This window comes from Alosa alosa, chromosome 1, assembly GCF_017589495.1.
Source record: "Alosa alosa isolate M-15738 ecotype Scorff River chromosome 1, AALO_Geno_1.1, whole genome shotgun sequence".
Taxonomy (NCBI): domain Eukaryota; kingdom Metazoa; phylum Chordata; class Actinopteri; order Clupeiformes; family Clupeidae; genus Alosa; species Alosa alosa.
The window spans coordinates 35,764,672-35,787,287 of record NC_063189.1 but is presented as its reverse complement, the minus strand read 5'-3'; the positions used below and the strand labels follow the sequence as shown (position 1 = coordinate 35,787,287).

At 48.9% G+C, this 22,616-nt stretch overlaps 1 protein-coding gene across 1 annotated transcript in view; it reads left to right on the top strand.

Moving 5' to 3' along the window:
* The window catches only part of tenm3 (teneurin transmembrane protein 3), a 212,130-nt gene extending 192,653 nt beyond the window's left edge, over window positions 1–19,477 (top strand). Inside the window, 11 exon segments of the mRNA XM_048239387.1 lie at window positions 176–330; window positions 2,951–3,658; window positions 3,660–3,823; window positions 5,790–5,965; window positions 6,204–6,439; window positions 8,324–8,623; window positions 11,331–12,374; window positions 12,376–12,946; window positions 13,456–13,586; window positions 14,389–14,966; window positions 14,968–19,477. Of these exon segments, the coding sequence (XP_048095344.1) occupies window positions 176–330; window positions 2,951–3,658; window positions 3,660–3,823; window positions 5,790–5,965; window positions 6,204–6,439; window positions 8,324–8,623; window positions 11,331–12,374; window positions 12,376–12,946; window positions 13,456–13,586; window positions 14,389–14,966; window positions 14,968–15,139 (4,235 nt within the window). The 3' untranslated portion in view covers window positions 15,140–19,477.
* Window positions 19,478–22,616: the final 3,139 nt, after the last annotated feature.

The window sequence follows — 22,616 nt, the reverse complement described above, 5'->3', positions numbered from 1 at the left end:
ATGTGTAGTCGTCGTGTTCTGCCTGCCTGCTCCTCACGCAGGTGTGTGTGTGTGTGTGTGTGTGGGTGGGTGTGTGTGTGGTTGTGTGTGTATCTTTGCATGTGTATCTGTGCATGTGTGAGTGTGTGTGTGTTTCATCAGCGATCTCACCCTGCCACTTCCCACCTTGCTCTAGGGATCGCGGTGGATAAGAATGGCTACATCTACTTTGTGGACGGCACCATGATTAGGAAGATCGACCGCAACGGCATCATCTCCACCCTACTGGGCTCCAACGACCTGACCTCGGCACGGCCCCTCACCTGCGACACCAGCATGCACATCGGACAGGTAAGCACCGTCCACTGACCCAGGACCAGCTACAGGAGCAGGCGACTGATCAGATGGCAGACTGTGAATGAAGAAGCTCCTCCACACTCTATGCATGAGGGCAGGCCACAGAGTGAGAGAAAGAGAGTATAAAAGAGAGAGAGAGTGATGAGAGAGATGGTGAGAGAGAGAGAGTGATTGAGGGAGACAGAGTGATTGAGAGAGACAGAGTGATTTGGCCATTGAAAGGTGGTTGGCAGGGTTAGAGCTCCACCTGCTGGTATCTGTGATATCACCTTGCCGTGCCCATCTTGCGATCACAACCAGTACTTTGTCTGATAGACATGCACACACACACGTGTGCTCACACACACACACATACACACACACACACAAACTTTGTAGCTTCAGTAGGCTTTTAATCTATGGTGGTGCAGACTGTCTCCCAGGGCTTTGCAAGAAGCAGCAAAAATGTTGCTGAGCAAAACAAAAAATGAAACTCGGAATGATGTTAAATGCCACCCTATATGGGAGTGTGTGTGTGTGTGTATACAGTATGTGTGTGTGTGTGTATACAATATGTGTGTGTGTGTGTGTGTGTAGTGCTGTAATGCTGGTCCAGTGATATATAATAAAAAGTGTAAGGTTTTCATTCATATGCTCTCCTCTCTTTGCCTCTAAAACAGAGGCAGAGCTTTTATCTGATATATTTTCCCACAGGGCATCTCTCTCTCTCTCTTTCTGTCTCTTTCACTCACTCTTCCTCTCTTTCTATCTCTCTTCCTCTGTCTCTCTCTCACCCCCCCCTCTCTTTCTCGTTTTTTTTTCTGTCTTTTTCCCTTATTTTTCTTACAATAAACTTGCTCCCTCTCTCTCTCTCTCTCTCTCTCACTCACACACACACACACACACACACACAAATATAGTACGGATAAAGTGGCACTCGTTGGAGCACGCGGATGGAGCGGCTCCTGGCTGTCACCGGCTCAGTAATTGCAGTGGCTTTAGTGAGCTGGGCCATGGATCGTTAAGAGAGACACTCCTCACTCCCCAGCGCCTCACTCCCACGCCCACGCCCAGCTTCCCACACCCCAGGGGTCCTGCCGCAGCCACAGGCGGCACATAGGTGCCCCAATCATTCGCCTGGATAAATACAACCACCCCATTGTAGCGCCGTGGCTGAGTGTGGAGCTCTCTGCGGGCTCAAAGACTGTTCCGGAAGGTCCCAGACTTCCATCTCTTTTCCTGTCCTCTCAGCTCTTTTGCTGCCCCTCACTAACCCACCTGTGAGGGCTGTCTGGTCTGAAATCAGTGCAGCTGGCTGTGGCCAAAGGGGCAGTGACCCCCCCCCAAACCCCTCAGCCATGCCCACTCACATGCTCTCAGGAAGAGAGAGAGAGAGAGGAGAAGCAGCAGTATGTCTGTCGTCTGCGGTGCGGTGGAAGTTTGGCCCTGGCTTCCATGTATAATTGAGTGTGTGAAGCGACAGGCTCCAGAGCAGACGTGAGCCGTCTCCCTCCCTCCCTCCACACACACACACACACACACACACACACACATGGCGGCCCCGACGTCTCCCTGTGGAATTGAAATGCGCAGCAGGCTGGTACACAGCTAAGCACGACGCTCATAAACACTTTAAAGCAAGGTCAGGACAGGACATATCATGATGCCAAAGCTGTCCCAATGCAGACTCTCTCTCTCACTCACTCTCTCTCTTTTTCTTTCACTCTTTCTTTCTATGCGTGTGTGTGTGTGTGTGTGTGTGTGTGTGTGTGTGTGTGTGTGTGTGTGTGTCTGTCTGTCTGTGGGTGTCTCCAAGGCCAAAGGCTCTGAAGAAGACCAGAACTAGATCTTACCACACGACCGTCCTCATACTCATTTCAGAAATAGAGGCAGGGCAGGGTGTGTGTGTGTGTGTGTGTGTGTGTGTGTGTGTGTGTGTGTGTGTGCGTGTGTGTGTGTGTGAGTGTGTGTCTGGGTATGTGTGTGTGGTTTTTCTTGGATTCTATCCAGAGCAAACAGACCTTACCTCACCCCGTCCTTAAACACAGTGTAAATGAGATCCAAGGACAATGTGTTTGTTTTCTGTGTGTGCGCATGTGTGTATCTGTGTGTGTGTGTGTGTGTGTGTGTGTGTGTGTGTGTGTGTGTGTGTGTGTAGCAGAATTACAAGACTCTCTAAAGACTACGGAGGCAGATTCTGACTTATAGTCAGTAAGGGACAAAGCGCATCTCGTTTAGATAAGAAAAGTGCTGGAGCCCTCTGCGTGGATGCTTTTGTTTGTGGGGTTGTTTTTTTTGTTCAGCCAGAGACGGTTGCTTCCTTTAGGCAGTGAGGAGATCCATCCCGACACAAAATAAATGACCCTGGATTGAGCAAATTGAATAAAGCACAGCCGCACAATGTATTAAGCTCTGGAAGTAAAGGATTCTTCTTCATCAGTGTCACACTAAAGTGCAGAGAGTGAGCCTGTGTGTGTGTGTGTGTGTGTGCGTGTGTGTGTGTGTATGTGTGGGTATAAGCGAGAGAAAGAATCTCTATATATACCTGTATGTGTGTGTGTGTGTGTGTGTGTCTTGTTATGGGTGAGCTGTCAGATCTCTGACCTTACCTCTGTCCTTCCTCTTGTCCACTCAGGTGCGTTTGGAGTGGCCCACAGATCTGGCCATCAACCCCATGGACAACTCCATCTACGTGCTGGACAACAACGTGGTGCTGCAGATCACGGAGAACCGGCAGGTGCGCATCGTGGCTGGGCGGCCCATGCACTGCCAGGTGCCGGGCATCGAGTACACCATGGGTAAGCGCGCCGTCCAGACCACCCTGGAGGGCGCCACGGCCATCGCACTGTCCTACAGTGGCGTGCTCTTCATCTCCGAGACCGACGAGAAGAAGATCCACCGCATCCGGCAGGTGTCCACCGACGGCGAGATCTCACCGCTGGCCGGCGCGCCGTCGGACTGCGACTGCAAGAACGACGCCAACTGCGACTGCTACCAGACTGGCGAGGGCTACGCCAAGGACGCGCGGCTCAACTCGCCCTCCTCACTGGTGGTGGCGCCGGACGGCGCGCTCTTCGTGGCCGACCTGGGCAACATCCGCATCCGCGCCATCCGTCGCAACCGACCGCCCGTGGGCTCCTCCGGCCTCTACGAGGTGGCCTCGGCGTCCGAGCAGGAGCTGTACGCGTTCGACGCCAACGGCACGCACCAGTACACGGCCAGCCTGGTCACCGGCGACTACAAGTACAACTTCAGCTACAGCAACGAGGACGACGTGACCGCCGTCACCGACAGCAGCGGCAACAACGCTTGTCGCCATGTGACAACGGCTAACGGGTGGCGTGGTGGTCGCTCCCGACAACCAGGTCATCTGGCTGACCATTGGCACCAACGGCGGCCTGAAGACCCTCACGGCACAGGGGCAGGAGCTTGTGCTCCTCACTTACCATGGCAACAGCGGTCTCCTGGCAACCAAGAGCATTCAGATTGGCTGGACCACCTTCTACGAGTAAGCACCGTTTCTTTTTGTCATTGTTACTTGGGGAGATGCTTTTGTTGATAAGGCCAGACTGCAGATGGGCGTTTGTGGGAAACCTGAGCCGGCTCTCTGGGTGTCTGGTCAGCAGTGCCGCTGAGTAGCGCAGCGCTCAGCAAAAGCACTGGGTAGCGCCCGCTGCAGTCGTATCAAAGCCGCAATTTCATCTCCCCGCCTCGCCACATTCGCCGGTGCTTTGATCAGATAGACAGCGCCCAGTCTCTCTCTCTCTTTTCTCTATCTCTCTCTCTCTCTCTCTCACTCTTTTCTCTCTGTCACACTATGTGCCAGCCGACTTTTCACAATTTGACAAACACGCGCGCGCGCACACACACACACACACACACAAACACACTCAAACAGACAGGCAGGCATGTCTACAAAAAAAAAGTTCTCTCACACACACACACGCAGACAAACACACATACACACAGAGAGAGACACACACACAGCCAGCCGCACACACACACCGACTGTGACAGACTGTTGGGACAGCATGTCTGTCTGCAAGACTCCGCGCGGCTATTGCCACAGAGACCGCCAGACAGGAAGTGTGTCAGCGCAAGGGCACAGTTTGAGCCATGTCATGCTGTACAGCTGTCACTGGGAGTGTGTCACTGGGACTGGAGTGGGGTGGGGGCATGCATATCTCTGTGCTAGGGCCAAACCACTGACACACACACACACCATGCACACACGCAGTCACACACACACACACCATGCACACAAGCAGTCATACACACACGCACACAAGCGCACGGATACACACACACACACCAAGCACACAAGCACACACACACACACACACACACACATACATACACACACACACACACACACACACACACACACACACACACACACCAAGCACACAAGCACACACACACACACATATTCTCACTGAGAGCTGAAGCCCAGAGGGCCTGCTTTCAATCAGACATGAGCAGGTCCATCTCCCAATACACTGTTCTGATTTATTCAACTATTCAGTGTTCAATTTAACCGCTTGCTCATTCTCCGACACCCCTTCTCCGCTCAATTCAGACTCAACTCAGCATAGATTTTCCCCACAGCTCATTTCACTTTTTGTTCAGTCATTTCAACTTGACAAGCCCTCTCCAACCCCACCATTCATTTAATTTAACAAGCACCGTCTCTTCACAGAAAAAGGCCCGTTCAGAGAAAAAGGCCCATTCATTCAGACTCCACTCTACTGTTTCATTGATCCAATGTGGCCCCTCCACACTTAACTTCAACACGTTCACTGTCAGCGCAGCACCGCATTCAGCGAAATAATAATTCTGCATCAATCACTCCGCATCGTATCTGACCTTCAGGCTCACACTTGCCTCTCGATCACCATCACCACTCCAGAGACAAATGCCGGCGTTGGCGGCCATTTTGTGCTCAAGGAGCGCCACACACATCTCTTGCTGCTTTCAGTGCAGAACAGGCATTGAGCACTCCAGCAGGAAGCATTGACTCCATGCCACCCACACTCCCCTACAGACAATTACACACATGCGCACACACACACACACACACACACACACACACACACACACTCCCCAGTGACCCATAATGCACTGGGCCTAAGAAAATCAATCACATCCACCTCCCTCAGCGTGAGTGCGCTTAGGAGAGAGAGAGAGATGCAGGGGTCTCTGAGGGCGGCCCTTGCCTGTCTGTGTGTTTACATAGCTGTGGACCCAGGGGGTAATATATGCCCTACAGTACTTCTGGGCAGTGCAGAGGTGAAGGAGTGCCCACACAGAGGACAGAAAGAGAGAGAGAGAGAGAGAGAGAGAGAGAGAGAGAGAGACACACACACAGCCTGTAATTAGTGTGTGGTCCCTCACCTTACAAAAAAACACAGCTTCTAATGTGTGTGTGTGTGTGTGTGTGTGTGTGTGTGTGTGTGTGTGTGTGTGCCTCACAGCTACGATAGCGAGGGACGCCTGACCAATGTCACCTTCCCCACCGGCGTCATTACCAGTCTCCATGGCGACATGAAGCCTGCGCTGACGGTGGACATCGAGACGTCTGGCCGCGAGGATGACGTCAGCATCACCACCAACCTCTCCTCCATAGACTCCTTCTACACACTGGTGCAAGGTGACCATGATGAAATGCCCAGCCCTATTCACACACACACACACACACACACACCCACACACACACACGCACACACCCATGCACACACACACACACACACACACACACACACACACACACACACACACACACACACACACAGACTTTTATTCTTTACAGTGAAAATGTCATCTTATAAAATACCACATTTGTCCCCCTATCTCTGCCTAAGGCTCCGATGCTTTGTTTCCTTCCATAGACCAACTGAGGAACAGCTACCAGGTGGGCTATGATAACTCCCTGCGCGTTATCTACGCCAACGGGATGGACACACACTACCAGACGGAGCCGCACATCCTGGCAGGGCCCGCCAACCCTACGGTGGCCCGGAGGAACATGACCCTTCCCGGGGAGAGCGGCCAGAACCTGGTGGAGTGGCGCTTCCGCAAAGAGCAGACGCGAGGAAAGGTCATCGTGTTTGGACGAAAGCTGAGGGTAGGTCTCAGCTCACACACACACACACACACACACACACACACACACACACACACACACACATACACACACAAAGATCTGTGCAGAATAAATGGGAGAATATAATACTGGATAATTCTAAAGGAATTAGCATGAGCAAAGCACTATATCATTTATCAAAGTCAAGCTTGGTAGTGTGATAGATGGTTTAATATGTGTTGGCCAATTCCTGTGGTATCTTTGGCCAGTTGATGATTAAGTAGCTGGTAGCTGTGTTTGTCCTTACTGTTTACAAATGGAGATCCCATTTCCGTTTGCCAGTTGAAATTAAGTGCATACCACATTATTACAGCCCAGCTTTTATGTGCTCCGTGCATCCCAGTGCATACATACATATATTCATATAGACAATACAAAAGCACATCTCTTCCCTTAAAGAGGCCTTGTTAGCTCGTCGAGTTTGTCATCGTGAATCAAGAAAAATGGCGATCAGTGGATTCACTTCTGAAACAAATGATTTTTAGCAACACGCTGACTAGTGGGTGCGATTTCTCAAAGCCTAATGTTTTTGGAACATGAGTCCCGTCATGGAAGGCCTCCGAGGGAGTTGTCAGATATGCCACATCCATATGCTAATGGCTCGGGGAGCGCTTGTTTATGTCTGGGCAAAGTAGTGGCTGTCAGCTGTGGGGACTGACACCAGCGACGGCAAGGCAAAGGCAGCAGCGTCGATCAGAGACTGTTTGCGGAGTCCGTTTCCATTTCAAACAGCCCTCAGCGCCACTTCAACCAAAAACACCCGTTTTCTTTACCCACGCTCGATACAAACGCAGATTAGTGTCACCCAGCCTGGTGATTAGGGAAATGGGTGTGATTTTGTGTTATCGTTGTGTATACTTTCTCTTTTTTTCTCTCAATTTCCACTTTCTCTCTCCCCGTCGTCTCGGAGCGTCTGAGCGTTTTGTCTCGTCTACATCAAAGGAGCACTTGAAGTGTTTTTTCCGGGAGGCGAGGGGGAATGGAGGTATGATGAGGAATGACTCTGGTGGGCTCCTGAGAGGTTAATCTCCATACTGTGCCTTCGCCACTGTCTGATACACACACACACACACACACACTATCCGAAACACACACACACACACTTACACCCACACACACACACATATACATAGACACATACATACACACACAAACACACACACACACACACACACACACACACACAAGATTACCTTCTCATCATTTCTGCAGAGGTTGCGCATTAGTGTAACCCACCCTGTCACAGCCCCCTGGACAACTTAGGATTGATTGTTTGGTTTTTTTCTCTCTTTGTTTCCATCCATCATCTGCGTCGGGGTTTATGAAAAAGCACTGTGGTGTGTGTTGAACTGTGTGTGTCTGTGTGTGTGTGTGTATGTGATATGGTATGCATATCCTCCTCCCATATGATGCTCAAGCATCAGCCATCCCCATTTGTGCCAAACAGAGTGAGATGGAGAGGTGGTGGCTCGGGAGGGACACACAGAGTTTTGAGCGAGTGCCAGCGACACTCTCTGTGTAATGAACAGCCATCGGAGAAGCAGCTCATCAGATCCTCCCGCACTCGCATCAAGGTTCCTCTAAACGAGTTTAGCGTCGCACTCCAGAATCAATCAGATCGTCAATCATGCGCCTTAAACAAACAGGCCGTCACAGCCCCGCTGACGAATGGCACCGCATCTGACTGACTGACTTTAAGGACCTGTGGCAATCATTCACCATGTTCATTTGTACACCATTTATTCTCATCTCATCTGTTCTGTTCTGTTCACTTCCTGATTTCTTTTCTTCTTTTTCTTCTCCCTCTTCTTCTTCTTCTTCTTCTTCTTCTTCTTCTTCTTCTTCTTCTTCTTCTTCTTCTCCAAGGTCAATGGGAGGAACCTGCTCTCGGTGGACTCTGATCGAGCAGCTGCTTGAGGCCGGAAGATCTCAAACGATCATCGCAAGTTTCTGCTGAAGATCGTCTACGACTCGTCGGGACACCCCACGCTGTGGGTGCCCAGCAGCAAACTGATGTCGGTCAACCTCACCTACTCCAGTACGGGCCAGGTGACCTGCCTCCAGCGCGGTCCCACCTCCGAGCGCGTGGAGTACGACAGCCAGGGACGCATCGTCTCGCGCACCTTCGCCGACGGCAAGACCTGGAGCTACACCTACCTGGATAAGGTGAGCAGGCCGAGGAGGAGGGTCAGCTAGCTGGACCTGAGATGGCTAGTGCAAACAGGGGAAGGATTCGGCTTGAGCACCATCTGTTTTTTTCTGTGAAGGAGCTTGTTGCAAAATGTCATGGGTTTTCAGTGCTCCGACTTCTTAGGCTATAGTCATCCAGCACGTTTGCTCACATTTACTACTCTGTCTGTCCGTCTGTCTTGAGGAACAGAGGGACTCACATGAGAAGGTGACAAGCGGGTTCAAATGTTGACAAATCGGATCACATTCAGGGAAACTTCAGTTCTGGAGCACCGCTTAGCGCAAGGGAAAGTCGACTAGTCTTCATATTTCTCCTCTGAATGCACCTTATACGGCAGAAACATAAGCTCTTAAGCAGGCCTTTCAGCAGGGCCAGCAAACCCCACACACACACACACACACACCCCCACACACTCCCCACTACCCTTCTCCTCCAGGCCTTTGGACAGAGTCTCATTTTCTTAGGCCAACTGTAATTTAACAAAATATGATCCTAATGCTGTACCTGTCCAAGTTTGTAAAGCCAGAAATGCCGCAGCGGTGCTGACTGCAGTCTGACCTTTGGGAAAGCCCCAGTGGACAAGCGCACAGCTGTGTCTCCAGCATGCAATAACCGCCTCCACTCCCGCACTTTATAGGGAGCTTAGCACTGCTGGCTCAGTCCCGGGCCGGACCCGGCGAGCCCTTGTGAGATGCGTACGGCGTCTGGATTTATTTGTGGAGTGCAAGCGAGAGTGTGTATTATTAATGACAGTGAAGAAAAGAGGAGAGTTATTTTGTAAAAGAAAAACAACAAATAATTGAGACTCCCCTGAAAGCAATGAGTGTCAAAAGGTTGCCAAGAATTATGGGGGCGGAGGACCTGAGAGGAGAGAGAGAAAGAGAGCACTGAAAATGACTTGGGATGGGAAATCTTTAAATTGTGTGTGTGTGTGTGTGTGTGTGTGTGTGTGTGTGTGTGTGTGTGTGTGTGTGTGTGTGTGGTTTAGGGGGGAGATGGCTTAGCAGGGCCTCCTAAAGTCAAAGTTATGGCTGCAGAAATGAGGCTCAGGGGAGTGGGGAGGCTTGAGCTGAGGTTTACAGTCCTGCAAAAAGCAGAGGAGAGAGAGAGGAGAGACAGAGAGGAGATGAGAGATAAGAGAGAAGAGAGAGATGAAAGATGAGTAGAGAGAGATGAGAGAGAGAGAAAGAGAGAAACTGAAGGAGAGAGGAGAGGAGAGGAAAAGAGAAAGAGGGACCTCCTATAGGCAATCCTAAAATAGGACTCACACATGGGAAAATCCAAAGTCTTTCCCACTTTCTGTCTCTAGGCCCTGAACTCCTAAGTAGTGGAAAAACCCTCCAAACATTTTGGCTCTTGTGAGTCCGTTCTTTGGGAGCCCTATGATCTGGATAGATCAGAGATGAACACTTAAGGAGCTCTTTGTTTTTTAAAATATCAGAGATGCCCCAGACGTGAGCAGCGTCTGAAAGTCAACTTTCCTGTCCACACATCCGTCGTCCACAGAGACAGAGAGAGAGAGACAGAGAGAGAGAGAGCAAGCTTGTTTACTTGCGGTGGAAAGTAAACTTTTTCCTCCATCTGAAGAGCAGGGAAATAAAATGGAGTCCCCTGAGTGCATTAAAAATGCATGGGGCCTGGCGCTCAGTGCTTCCGCCTACCCAGGTAGCGTGACCAGGAAGAACACTATCAACACACAAACACATGCCACCCAGCAGCTTTGGATGCCACAGTGGAGTGACAGACACATGAAAGCACAGTCTATCACACACGTGTACACACACACACACACACACACACACACACACACAGTTACACAGAAATACACACAAACCAAGCACACACAGAAGCACAAAGACTACTCTCACTCACTCACTCACTCACTCAATCAATGCATTAGTACTGGAAATAGTTGCTCCCATCCCCTTGATCGAGGTTTGGTTGCGAGAAAGAACGCTGGATGAGAAGGTACAGAGCAACATACACACACACACACACACACACACACACACACACACACACACACACACACTTCCATCTCACATTGCGCAGGTCGCTAAAGCTCAATGTGTGTGTGTGATGGCCGCTTTTTCTCACACTCTCCACAGCCCCTCTCTGTGGTCCTCCTATCTCACCAAGGCACGCCCACTCGGTGGACATGATCCACTAATCTCACAGGAGTTTGCGTTTTTCACTTTAAAAGCATCCCTCTTGATCCTCTTTTTGTTTTTTTTCTGGTGTCCATCAAAAGTCCCGCTTCTACCTTTAGGCGATATTCAAAGTAGGTAATTACCTGTTGTTTGCCTAAGTGATCGCAACGCTCAGTGGAGCTTAGCTTATGAGATAAGTATAGACACGGCATGGGGCCCGAGCCAGTAATTGCGGCTCACTTTAGAATTACGCATCTGAGTGCATTAAACAGGTCTGCGCTTAGACATGCCGGGGTCAAGGAGAACTCAATTAAGGGAAGAAATTGTTTCCCAAATGGAATGTTAATACCTGCATTTACAGCCCATTTGCATTTTAAATGCTTGTTAGTGTAATTAATTGTTCTGTCCCCCCATTTTCTCTGCATTTCTTTATCTCTCTCTCTCTCTCTCTCTCTCTCTCTCTCTCTCTCTCTCTCTCTCTCTCTCTCTCTCTCTCTATCGCTCTGCTTGAACCCCCTGTCCACCTCTCCAGTCCATGGTCCTGCTCTTGCACAGCCAGCGGCAGTACATCTTCGACTATGACATGCAGGACCGTCTGTCGGCTATCACCATGCCCAGCGTGGCGCGGCACACCATGCAGACCATCCGCTCTGTGGGCTACTACCGCAACATCTACAACCCGCCGGAGAGCAACGCATCGGTGACGGTGGACTACAGCGAGGACGGTCAGCTGCTGCGCGTGGCCCACCTGGGCACGGGCCGGCGCGTGCTCTACAAGTACCGGCGTCAGAACAAGCTGGCCGAGATCCTGTACGACAGCACGCGCGTCAGCTTCACCTACGACGAGACGGCCGGCGTGCTCAAGACGGTCAACCTGCAGAGCGAGGGCTTCATCTGCTCCATCCGCTACCGGCAGGTGGGCCCGCTCGTCGACCGGCAGATCTTCCGCTTCAGCGAAGACGGCATGGTCAACGCGCGCTTCGACTACACCTATGACAACAGCTTCCGGGTCACCAGCATGCAGGGGGTCATCAACGAGACGCCGCTGCCCATCGACCTCTACCAGTTCGATGACATCTCGGGCAAGGTGGAGCAGTTCGGCAAGTTCGGGGTCATCTACTACGACATCAACCAGATCATCTCCACGGCGGTGATGACCTACACCAAGCACTTTGACGCGCACGGCCGCATCAAGGAGATCCAGTACGAGATCTTCCGCTCACTCCTCTACTGGATCACCATCCAGTACGACAACGTGGGCCGCGTCACCAAGCGCGAGATCAAGATCGGGCCCTTCGCCAATACCACCAAGTACGGCTACGAGTACGACGTGGACGGCCAGCTGCAGACCGTCTATCTCAACGAGAAGATCATGTGGCGCTACAACTACGACCTCAACGGCAACCTGCACCTGCTCAACCCCGGCAACAGCGCCCGGCTCACGCCGCTCCGCTACGACCTGCGTGACCGCATCACGCGTCTCGGCGACGTCCAGTACCGGCTGGACGAGGGGCGGCTTCCCTCGCGTCAGCGGCACACGAGATCTTCCAATTACAACTCAAGGGGCCTGCTGGTCTGGCGTGCACAGCAAGAGGCGTGGCTGGACGATCCAGTACCGCTACGACGGCCTCGGACGCCGACTGGCCTCGCGCAACAGCCTCGGCCAGCACCTGCAGTTCTTCTACGCCGACCTCAGCTACCCGACGCGCATCACACACGTCTACAACCACTCCAGCTCGGAGATCACCTCGCTCTACTACGACCTGCAGGGCCACCTGTTCGCCATGGAGATCAGCAGCGGCGAGGAGTTCTACATCGCCTGCGACAACACCGGCACGCCACTGGCCGTCTTCAGCAGCAACGGGCGCCTGCTCAAGCAGGTCCACTACACGGCGTTCGGCGAGATCTACTTCGACTCCAACCCTGCTTTCCAGCTGGTCATCGGCTTCCACGGCGGCCTGTACGACCCGCTGACCCGGCTGCTGCACTTCGGCGAACGAGACTACGACATCCCGGCCGGCCGCTGGACCACACCGGACATCGCCACCTGGAAGCGGGTGGGAAAGGACCCTATGCCGTTCAATCTGTACATGTTCCGCAACAACAACCCCGTCAGCAAGGTGCATGAGGTCAAGGAGTACGTCACAGGTGAGGTTACACGAAAGGCAGAACAAGGTGTTTTTATTCATTCATCATGTGGAGAGGTTTGGAGACGTAGGCTGGCTACATATGAAAGCACATTCTCGGGGAAATAGGGAGCCTTAGTTTTCAAAGCGATACTGTACTTTGGATTGTAGGATGTAATTAGAGGATGTGATATGAAAACATTCATCTTTAATCAAAGGATCATGGCATTTCGTGCGCCTGCTAAAATTGAGTTCAAATATGTCGGCCACTTTTTTATTTTATTTTTGGAGCGGGATGGCTTTGTTTGCGCTGGCAGAGCTGTGAACATAGGTTTGGATGTTTGCCCCCAGGCTTCCTGTCAAGTTAGGTCAGCTTACCAGAAATGTCTCACTGCCAGACTCAGGATCAGACTCAGACAGTCAGGATTAGACATTCATGGTTTGGCCATTAGGAGCAGTGCTAACAGAACATTCTTGAATGACACTAATTTTCCATGTTGGTTCTTCCCTCCCTCCTTTACTGCACCGCAGATGTCAACATCTGGCTGGTGACGTTCGGGTTCCATCTCCACAATGCCATCCCTGGATTCCCCATCCCCAAGTTTGACCTGACGCAGCCTTCGCTGGAGATGAGGAAGAGTCAGCTGTGGGATGACCTGCCGGTGTGTATGACCATCTGCCCCTTTCGTCCATCCCTTTTTCATTTCATTATTCCTCCGCAGTTTGTTTATCCTCTCTCTCCTTCCCTGACTCTTCCCATTTTCCCATTCCCTTAGCCAGGGCTCTCAGACGCTTGTCTGTGTGGCTGGAGCTACGTGTTGTTTTAGCCTCCTAAGGCACACATGGAGAAGAAGCAAACAAAGTCAGGGTGGTCCTCAGTTCAGCCAACAGAGAGACCAATTATCCCACGCTAAATCATTACCAGTTTGGCTGGAAATAGGGTCATTATCCGCCAGCGTTTCAAGTGCAAATGAGTCAGCTTCTTGCCGTAATTGTCCTAGCATGACAGTCGCATTACTGTGTGTAATTAACAAGCTGGACTCAAAGCACAACATTCTCGCATTCTATCAAAAGTAATACCCCTCACCACTTCTGTTGTCGGTGGTGTTGTTGTGTTTGCTGAATTTATTTTCCCCCGAAAGTCCCTTTGGTAATAAGCAAGTTCTGTCAACTTTTATTCTTTGCCCCCTTCAAGCTGACACTAAGAAGATTAAAGGAAAAAAAACTTGCGCTTTTGTTAGACATTTGAAGATGTTTTGTTTTTAAAGTATACCATTATCCAACTCAATGCAGGCACTCTGCTGCCCATTCTTAATGTGTCTACTCTTTCTCTCTCTCTCCCTCTCTCTATCTCTCTCTCACTCTCCCTTTCTTTTTCTGTCTCTCTCTCCCTCTCTCTCTCTATCTCTCTCCCCCTTTCTTTCTCTGCTTCTCTCTCTCACTCTCTGTCTCTCCTCTCTGCAGTCTATCTCTGGGGTGCAGCAGGCCGTGACGCACCAGGCCAAGGCGTTCCTGTCGTTCGAGCGCATGCCGGAGATCCAGCTGAATCGGCGGCGGCCTAGCGGGGAGCGTCCGTGGCTGTGGTTCGCCACCGTCAAGTCGCTCATCGGCAAGGGCGTGATGATGGCCATCAGCCAGGGCCGCGTGCTGACCAGCGCCCTCAACATCGCCAACGAGGACTGCATCAAGGTGGCCACGGTGCTCAACCACGCCTACTACCTGGAGGACCTCCACTTCACGGTGGAGGGCCGCGACACGCACTACTTCATCAAGACAACGCTGCCCGAGAACGACCTGGGCATGCTGCGGCTCACCAGCGGCCGCAAGGCGCTGGACAGCGGCGTCAACGTGACGGTGTCGCAGTCCACCACGGTGGTGAACGGGCGCACGCGACGCCTGGCCGACGTGGAGCTGCAGTACGGCGCCCTGGCGCTGCACGTGCGCTACGGCTCCACGCTGGACGAGGAGAAGGCGCGCGTGCTGGAGCAGGCCAGGCAGCGGGCGCTGGCCCAGGCGTGGCGTATGCCGCAGCAGCGGTGTCTTAGGAGGGCGAGGGCGCCCTGGGCCGGAGGGTGAGAAGCGGCAGCTGCTGAGCAACGGCAAGGTGCAGGGCTATGACGGCTACTACGTGCTGTCAGTGGAGCAGTACCCCGAGCTGGCCGACAGCGCCAACAACATCCAGTTCCTGCGCCAGAGCGAGATCGGGAAGAGGTAACACGACGGCACACGCGCGGCCTCATCTCCCGCTCCACGCCTGCCCGACGACCTGCCGGACTCCCTCGTCCCCCCTTAACCCCCCACCCACCCACCTGTCACATATCCATCCGCCAAAGAGACTGTTGAGCTCAACCCTCCCCCTGTCTGTGTCCTGTACACAAACATGTTTAAATACACTCCCACTCTCACATCCAAACACACACACACACACACTCACACACAAAGACATATACAGATACATATTCAGATATATATGGAGCCTCGCTGTTTCAGAAGACCATAGGAGGCTTCAAGCTAGCGCCTTGTGTAGGGTCATCTCAGTCTAACGCAGTTGCCATGTAGAAAATGTCTCAATTTTTAAGCAGTAAAATGACCCAAACATAGCCTGGACCAGGACAGTCTGACCCGAACATAGCCTGGACCAGGACAGTCTGAGTCGTGGTTCACGTTTGGCCCGCCTCTCTGCGTGGAAGTGACTACGGACTTCTCCTCAGAAGAACAAACCAAGACTCTTCACTTTGTAAAAGTTGAAAACAAAAAAAAAAACTTCTCTTTCTTTCTTCATTTCTTTCTTTTTTTTACTGTCAACCTTAGAGGTGACCTGCTTCAAACACAGAAACAAGAAGGAGAAAAACAAAGCAGACGGACGATTTGAAGTGTTTACATACAGTAACGCATACCACTGCACTTCTCCGGAGTGAGAACACTCCGACAACGTTCATATCACATCCCCCGGCACGTCCTGATTGGCTGACCTAATAGGAAGAGACGGCTTAGGAGAGATGGAAAAAAAGCGAAATCACTTGTTTGGTTGGCGGGTAGGGCAGTTCAGCTCTGTGTGGTGTACAGCTGCGAGCTACACAAGTGAAGCCATGTGGCTCTCTCTCTCTGTGGGAAGGACACTCCTTGGAGTGATGTTCACACTCTCGCGCCTGCATCCGAGGGGTCCTGTGGGGCCCGGGCCCCGAGCCACTGGGCTTAGGGGCCACGTCCATGATGAGGTGCGGGAGAGGCGTAAAATAGAATTCAAATAAAAGAGCGACATGTGAAAGAATAAAAAGAATCATATCCAATCGAGCTTTTAACTGAGACATGAGAATAATCTTTATGGATTTTTTTTTTTTAAAGATGAAAGAAAGTAAATCCACTTATCCGTATTTCAATATTAGTCTCAGAGAAAGTAATTTATGTACAGTGTTTCTACTTTAAAAAAAATAAAACCTTAAAAATAGAGATTTCCTCTTGTCATGCATTACTGTTTATACTTTACATATTTTATCCTGTTAGAATTGATGGTAATGCTATTCAAGATAAGTATCAGACTGTACTTTGTCATTCATTTCTGCATTCAGGCTGGAAGTTTGTTTTTTCTTATCCTCTCTGTATCTTGCTTTTTTTCTCTCTCTTTCCTGAAACTTTGTTTGGCACTTACTGTTTTTGGAAATTGTCCATTAAGTCGTTTCAAGCTCTCTATGCCTTTATAGGAAATCGTTTGTGATAGATACTGCAAACCAGGTCTTTCAGAAGAAGACACAGACAAACTTTACACTCGAGTCGATATCTAGCCTGGTGACCAGCGTGTTCGATTAGCAAACAGTGTTATGCTCTTCAGGCTGGATTTGTGTTGTTTTCGTTTGCTTTATCCTCCAACTCTGCTTCGCACGTCGACATGCCCTTTTGCAAAGATTTTCTGTGTGAGTGTCATAGTGCTTTTGCCTTCTGTGTGTGCAGGAGAGCATGTGCTGATATGACCAGCCAGTTAACTGCTTGCCTATAGGCACAAACTGAGCGAGTGAATGCACAAACATGAAAACACGAAACATCGTCGAGCAGGCCACTTAACGCATTCATAACAAATCATGATTAATGTAGTCTAACAAGCCCCCAAAGGCCAGTTATCACACCGTGTCATGGATAGACACAATCGTGTCAAACGCATGATTAGCCCGAATGTGGGCATGATCAGAGGGATGAGGAAGAGGAGGTGACCTCTTCCACACTTCGGCTAAGCCAGTGGAAGGTGGATAGGAAGGAACACGAAACAATGTGCATTAGGCTGGATATTTTTTGGACATAACCTAAATAGCAAGTGAGTGTGATGTGAAGAGGTCTCCAGGCAATGTGCAGGAGGATCAGGGAGCAGCAGGAGCCTTCTCGTCTTTACAGTGCTTAATACTCGCCTCTTAACACGCTGTCTCTCCATATCTCTCTCTCTCCTTTCTCTCTTTTCTTCTCTCTCTCTCTCACTCTCAGCCGGAGGGAAAAACACACACTCTTAGTGAGAAGACAGAGAAAGCTGTAGGGAAAGGGAATAAACTTTTCTACAGTCATGCTCATGATGTTTTTCTTTTTTGGTGGTTGCAACTTTATTTTCTTGCGAAGGGGATTTCGACAGCTCACACTGTTTGAAGTCAATAACTCTGACAGCAAGCCTCACATCTCTGATAAGTCAGGACTCCAGGTCTGACTTTAAACAAATACATCCCTCATTTAGAACACCAAGTCTTCATGGAATGGCTCATTCTGTAGTAAAGGCGATTTTTGTTGTTTGTTTTTCGTAAAACACTCTTTAAGATTGTACCAGTTTAAAAAAAAATGTATGGACTAACGAATGAGAAAGTAATATTTCTGTTTTGTTTAGTGTTCATTTTGTATCTGTTTGAATTTCATCTTTTTTTTATCAAGTCATTGAATTGTATTTTTCTATTGGTGTATGACCAGTTTGACTGGGTCTTTGAGAAGGAAGCAATGTTAGGTTACTACGCTTGTGTGATTATTTCTGTTCTCTCTATCTGTGTGTCTGATTCTCTGTGGTATTATTGGCTGGGCCCTGCCGGGGTCATGCACTGTGTTTGAACAGAAAGGACAGTGGCCATTCTCCTCCTGACTGACCGTTCTTTAGCCCCCTCGCCTTGCCCGAGCGTGTCTTCGTATTTGAGGGGTGGCCATATAATCAGTATTCTTATGCGATTCTGGTTCTCCAGGCTCTCATTTTGACCCCTAGACCCCTCCAGGCTCCCATATTTGACCCCTGTCCAAAGATTATTTGAAAAGAAAAATCACTCTGTTTCGTTCAGGCATTTCAATGCATGTCAATCATGTCAACTTCATCTTAAGGCTTACAGTGAGCTCCCTCAAATCTTTTGCTGGAGAAAAAAAAACATTCTGTCGCCGTTTCTGTGTCCTGAGAACTGGCATGCAGTCATGTGAAGTAGAGCCCCCCAGCTCCAGGGCCCAGAGGAGGGAGGCTAGGGCCGGAGGAGGAGGAGGAGGAGGTGGTGGACGAGGGCTAAGCAGTCCAACAGGGAGAGGAGAGCACCAGGATGGGCAGGGAGGTCCGCTTTTGTTTGACTGTCATTTGCATGCCTACAATGTAAAATGCCCATGGCCACTCCCGTCAGAGAAGAAATGTGCATCTCATGACTTGGACCCCTCATGTCAGCACAATAAAAAATATGTAGGTTAGAGCAGAGTGGGGCTACGTTCTGTATAGGAAATATTGCACTATAATGTCCATAGTGTAATTGCATTGCTTCGTTTGATTTATTTACCTTTAAGTGCTAGTCAGGTCACGGATCAGGGTGAAGCGAGAGCTTGTCGTGTCATTTTTAATGGCAGAGGAGGACGCGGGAAGGTCCTCGATAATAGAGGACCCTAAATAAGAGTGGGTGGGGGTGGGGGTTACTGACATGCAGAATTGGTTGGAGGCAAGCGCATTTTCATGATTTGGTACAAAATGGCTGTCACTGACCATCCTGGACACGGACACAATTCATACAGTGGACAACCACTAGGGTGGAGATAGAGCATGTGTGCACCAGAGATGGGCTCTGCCCCGATCCTAGGACGTCATGTGGTGATCGAGATGCATTTGTTTTAAACATGCTTTTAGTCATTACTCGTCACCTGCTAGACGAGGAGCTTATTTCAAAGGTGGTTCTTTTGTTTTCTTTATGTGGCAAGGAAAAGTGTCTCTCTCTCTCTCTCTCTCTCTCTCTCTCTTGTGTGAAGCAGGGATGCAAAATCTCAAGATCTGAACTGTAAATCCAATAAAAAAAATGTCAGTCTTTTTTTCTGTGTGATGAAGGTACAGAACTTTTTTATTTATTCAAAAACTTCTGTTTTTTGTTTCATTTGTCCTTCCTTCAGTCAGCATCCTCTGCAGATTCATGTTATTGTTTATATACACGTTGCCATTTAGAGTGCAAATAAAGTGCGATTTTAATGTCATCTGGAAAGAGGTCATTTCTGGGACGGCAGTCCTTCTTATCTTCATGTCAGTGCTCCACAGAGATCAATCATACAAATAAAATGGAATACTGTAAAGGCTTCTGAACACCGTGAGCCAGAATGTTGTTTTCTTTACACATGCAGACATGGATTTATGCACAAATAAATAGTGTGCTGTTTGAAAAGACACTGCCAAGGTTATGCTTTCAAACTCAGATGGGTTTGGGCAACACAAACATGTAAATGAGGCCGCCTTCTTGTTCTTCATGTACCGATAATCAAGTGTCTGTGTGTGTGTGTGTCTACTTAAAGGCAGCTCAGGTTAACCATGTCCTGACACGTGAGGCCCTCACACTCTCGCTCACCCTCTGTCTCTTTCCCTCTCTCTCTCTCTCTCTGTGTCTCTCTCCCATTCTCACACACAAACACACACACACACACATACGTACTTATTAATACTGCATTTACCTTTCATATTATCATGTGCTGCCATTTTATAAAATGTGTGTGTGTGTGTATGATGTTTGAACAGCTTGCTGGACCCTTTTGTAAAAACAACACTAGCACAAAATAAATGGCATTAAACATGCACACACTGTTTCCATACTCATGCACACACTGTTTCCGTACTCATTCACACACAGAATCCTCTCCGGAACAAGGCAAGTAAAAGAAAAGAGACGAGAAAAAATGCAGTAAAAAACAGTCTGCCTGTTCCAGGTGTGTCTGGGAGGATGGATGAGGACGTCCAACAGTCGAGCCTGAACACTGGCCTCTGGGAGTCTCTCCCCAGCCAGCCTGTCTGTCTGCCTGCCTGCCGGCCTGCTAGCCTGTGTGGCTGGAAAGGGCTCGTCCAGACAACTCCATCTCCATCCCCACTACACAGCCAACACGTCCCCTCCCAGCACAGCCACATCCATCCATCCTGTCTCTGAGAGGCTATCCAGAGGGCGGGGGTGTGTGTGTGTGTGTGTGTGTGTGTGTGTGTGTGTGTCTATGTGTGTGTGTGCATGCTGGGAGCTACGCTGGCATAGGCAGCCGGTGGGGGTGGGTGCGGCGGCCCGCTCTGGCTCTCCTACACCTGGCACACAGGGTCCAGCTCACACAGCCCACCTTCTGGAATCTCCCTCGGAGACATTTGAGCCCACAAACACAGCAGGATGTACAGTATGTGTGTGCCTGTGTGTGTACGGTGTGTGTGTGTGTGTGACAGTGTGTGTGCCTGTGTGTCTACGGTGTGTGTGTTTATAGGATCTAGGAAAAAAAGTAATGCTGCAATCATACTAACTTTGTACTATGGTTATCTGTGTATAGTCAGGAAAAAAATTATTCATACCCCTGGCAAATATTGATTTATTGTTGATTTTTCCTTGTCAAGTCAAGTTTATTTATATAGCACATTTCATACACAGAGGTCATTCAATGTGCTTTACATAAACAAAACCAAACAATAATAACAAATAAAAGCATAGAAGGGCAATATAGTCAAAGAATAGTTCAAAAGTTAAAGATCATAATAAAAAGAAAACATAAAACTTAAAAATAGAGAATGATTAAAAAGACAAAATAAAAGACACAAGGTAGAATAATTGTCAAGACAGATTCATAATTTGTAACTCAGTGCAGTTAGCAGAAAGCATCTGAGAACAGTTTGGTCTTAAGTCTAGATTTAAAACTGGCTATAGTTGGGTCCTTTTTAATGTCATCCGAAAGTTGGTTTGTGGTGATTTTTTATAAAGCCTCCTGATAAGATATTCTGTAGTAGTGCTAAAAGATGTTCTATACATTGGGCTAATGTGTAACCTCTGTGTGGTGGAAAGAGCAGGGGTAATTATAGCTAAGGTATGCACAAGCTTGGGGGCCAGACGTTTACCTATCAGGATATGAATGCATAGGAGAGATTGAACATCCCTAGCAGTTGTTCAGCTCAGGTCAAAGGTCCTTTGTAGAAATAGAATAAATACCTAGGCACATATGTATTACCAAAAGAGGTAAGAAGGACATAGGAGCTCTATTCTATTTGGTCAGTTGATCAAAACAAGTGATGCTACTGGAAAGAGGTATATAAGCTGTGTAAGACAGGATGTTAGTAGTTGGCTTCGCGAACCCATACTCAATGTTGGATTAAAGCTACACCTTCTGCAGTATTCTATTGCTTTGTCATAATTCTTCTGATTACGAAGTAGTTAATTATAATTTGACACCACAGGTTCCAGAGCTGAGCCGCATAGCAGCTAAAAGCTGCTTCACCATGTTTAGTTCTAACAGCAGGTTTTACTAACAGGTTTTTTACCTGAGACCTGAGAGGTCTGGAGGGTGTGTACTGCTGAAGCATGTCTGAGAGGTATTTAGGTCCTGCTCCATTAAGTGATTTATAAACAAGCAGTAGTGCTTTGAAGTCAATTCTGTCACTTACGGGAAGCCAGTGCAGGGACTTAAGAATTGGAGTAATGTTCTTTTAGTTTTTGTGAGAACCCTAGCTGCTGCATTTTGTATCACCTGAAGCTGTTTGATAGTCTTTTTAGGAAGACCTGTGAAAAGTCCATTGCAGTAAACAACCCTGCTGGAGATAAATGCATGAATGAGTTTTTCTAAATCATCTTTTGAGGTGGTAAAAAGCTGATTTAGTTATCGCTTTCATGTGGCTGTTGAAATTTAGATCACTGTCAATTAATACACCAAGATTTTTAACAGTATCCTTTGCCTTCAACCCTTTTGTGTCAAGGACAGTGGCAACCCTAAGTCTTTCCTCCTTTTTACCAAATATAATTACTTCATTTTTTTCTTTGTTCAGCTGAAGAAAATGTTGATTTGTTCTATACACTGACACAGAGATCACCACAGGAACACCACAGGTCAAGGACATTGGAGTTGAGGTACAGTTTCCAATGGCAACAAAGAAACTCCTTTCTTGTAGATATGATTTCAGCCAGTTGATAACTATGCCTGTAAATCCAACCCAGTGTTCTAGTCTGTGTAATAATATATTGTGATCAACAGTGTCAAATGCTGCACTAAGGTCCAGTAGCACTAGGACTGATGTTTTACCTGAATCTGTATTGAGGCATATGTCATTGAAAACCTTGATGAAAGCTGTTTCAGTGCTGTGATTTGCCTGAAAACCTGACTGAAAGTAATCAAAATACCCATTTGATGTTAGGAAGGTGGTTAGTTGATTAAAGACTACTTTTTCAATAATTTTACCAATAAAAGGTAGATTGGATATGGGCTTGTAATTGTTTAGC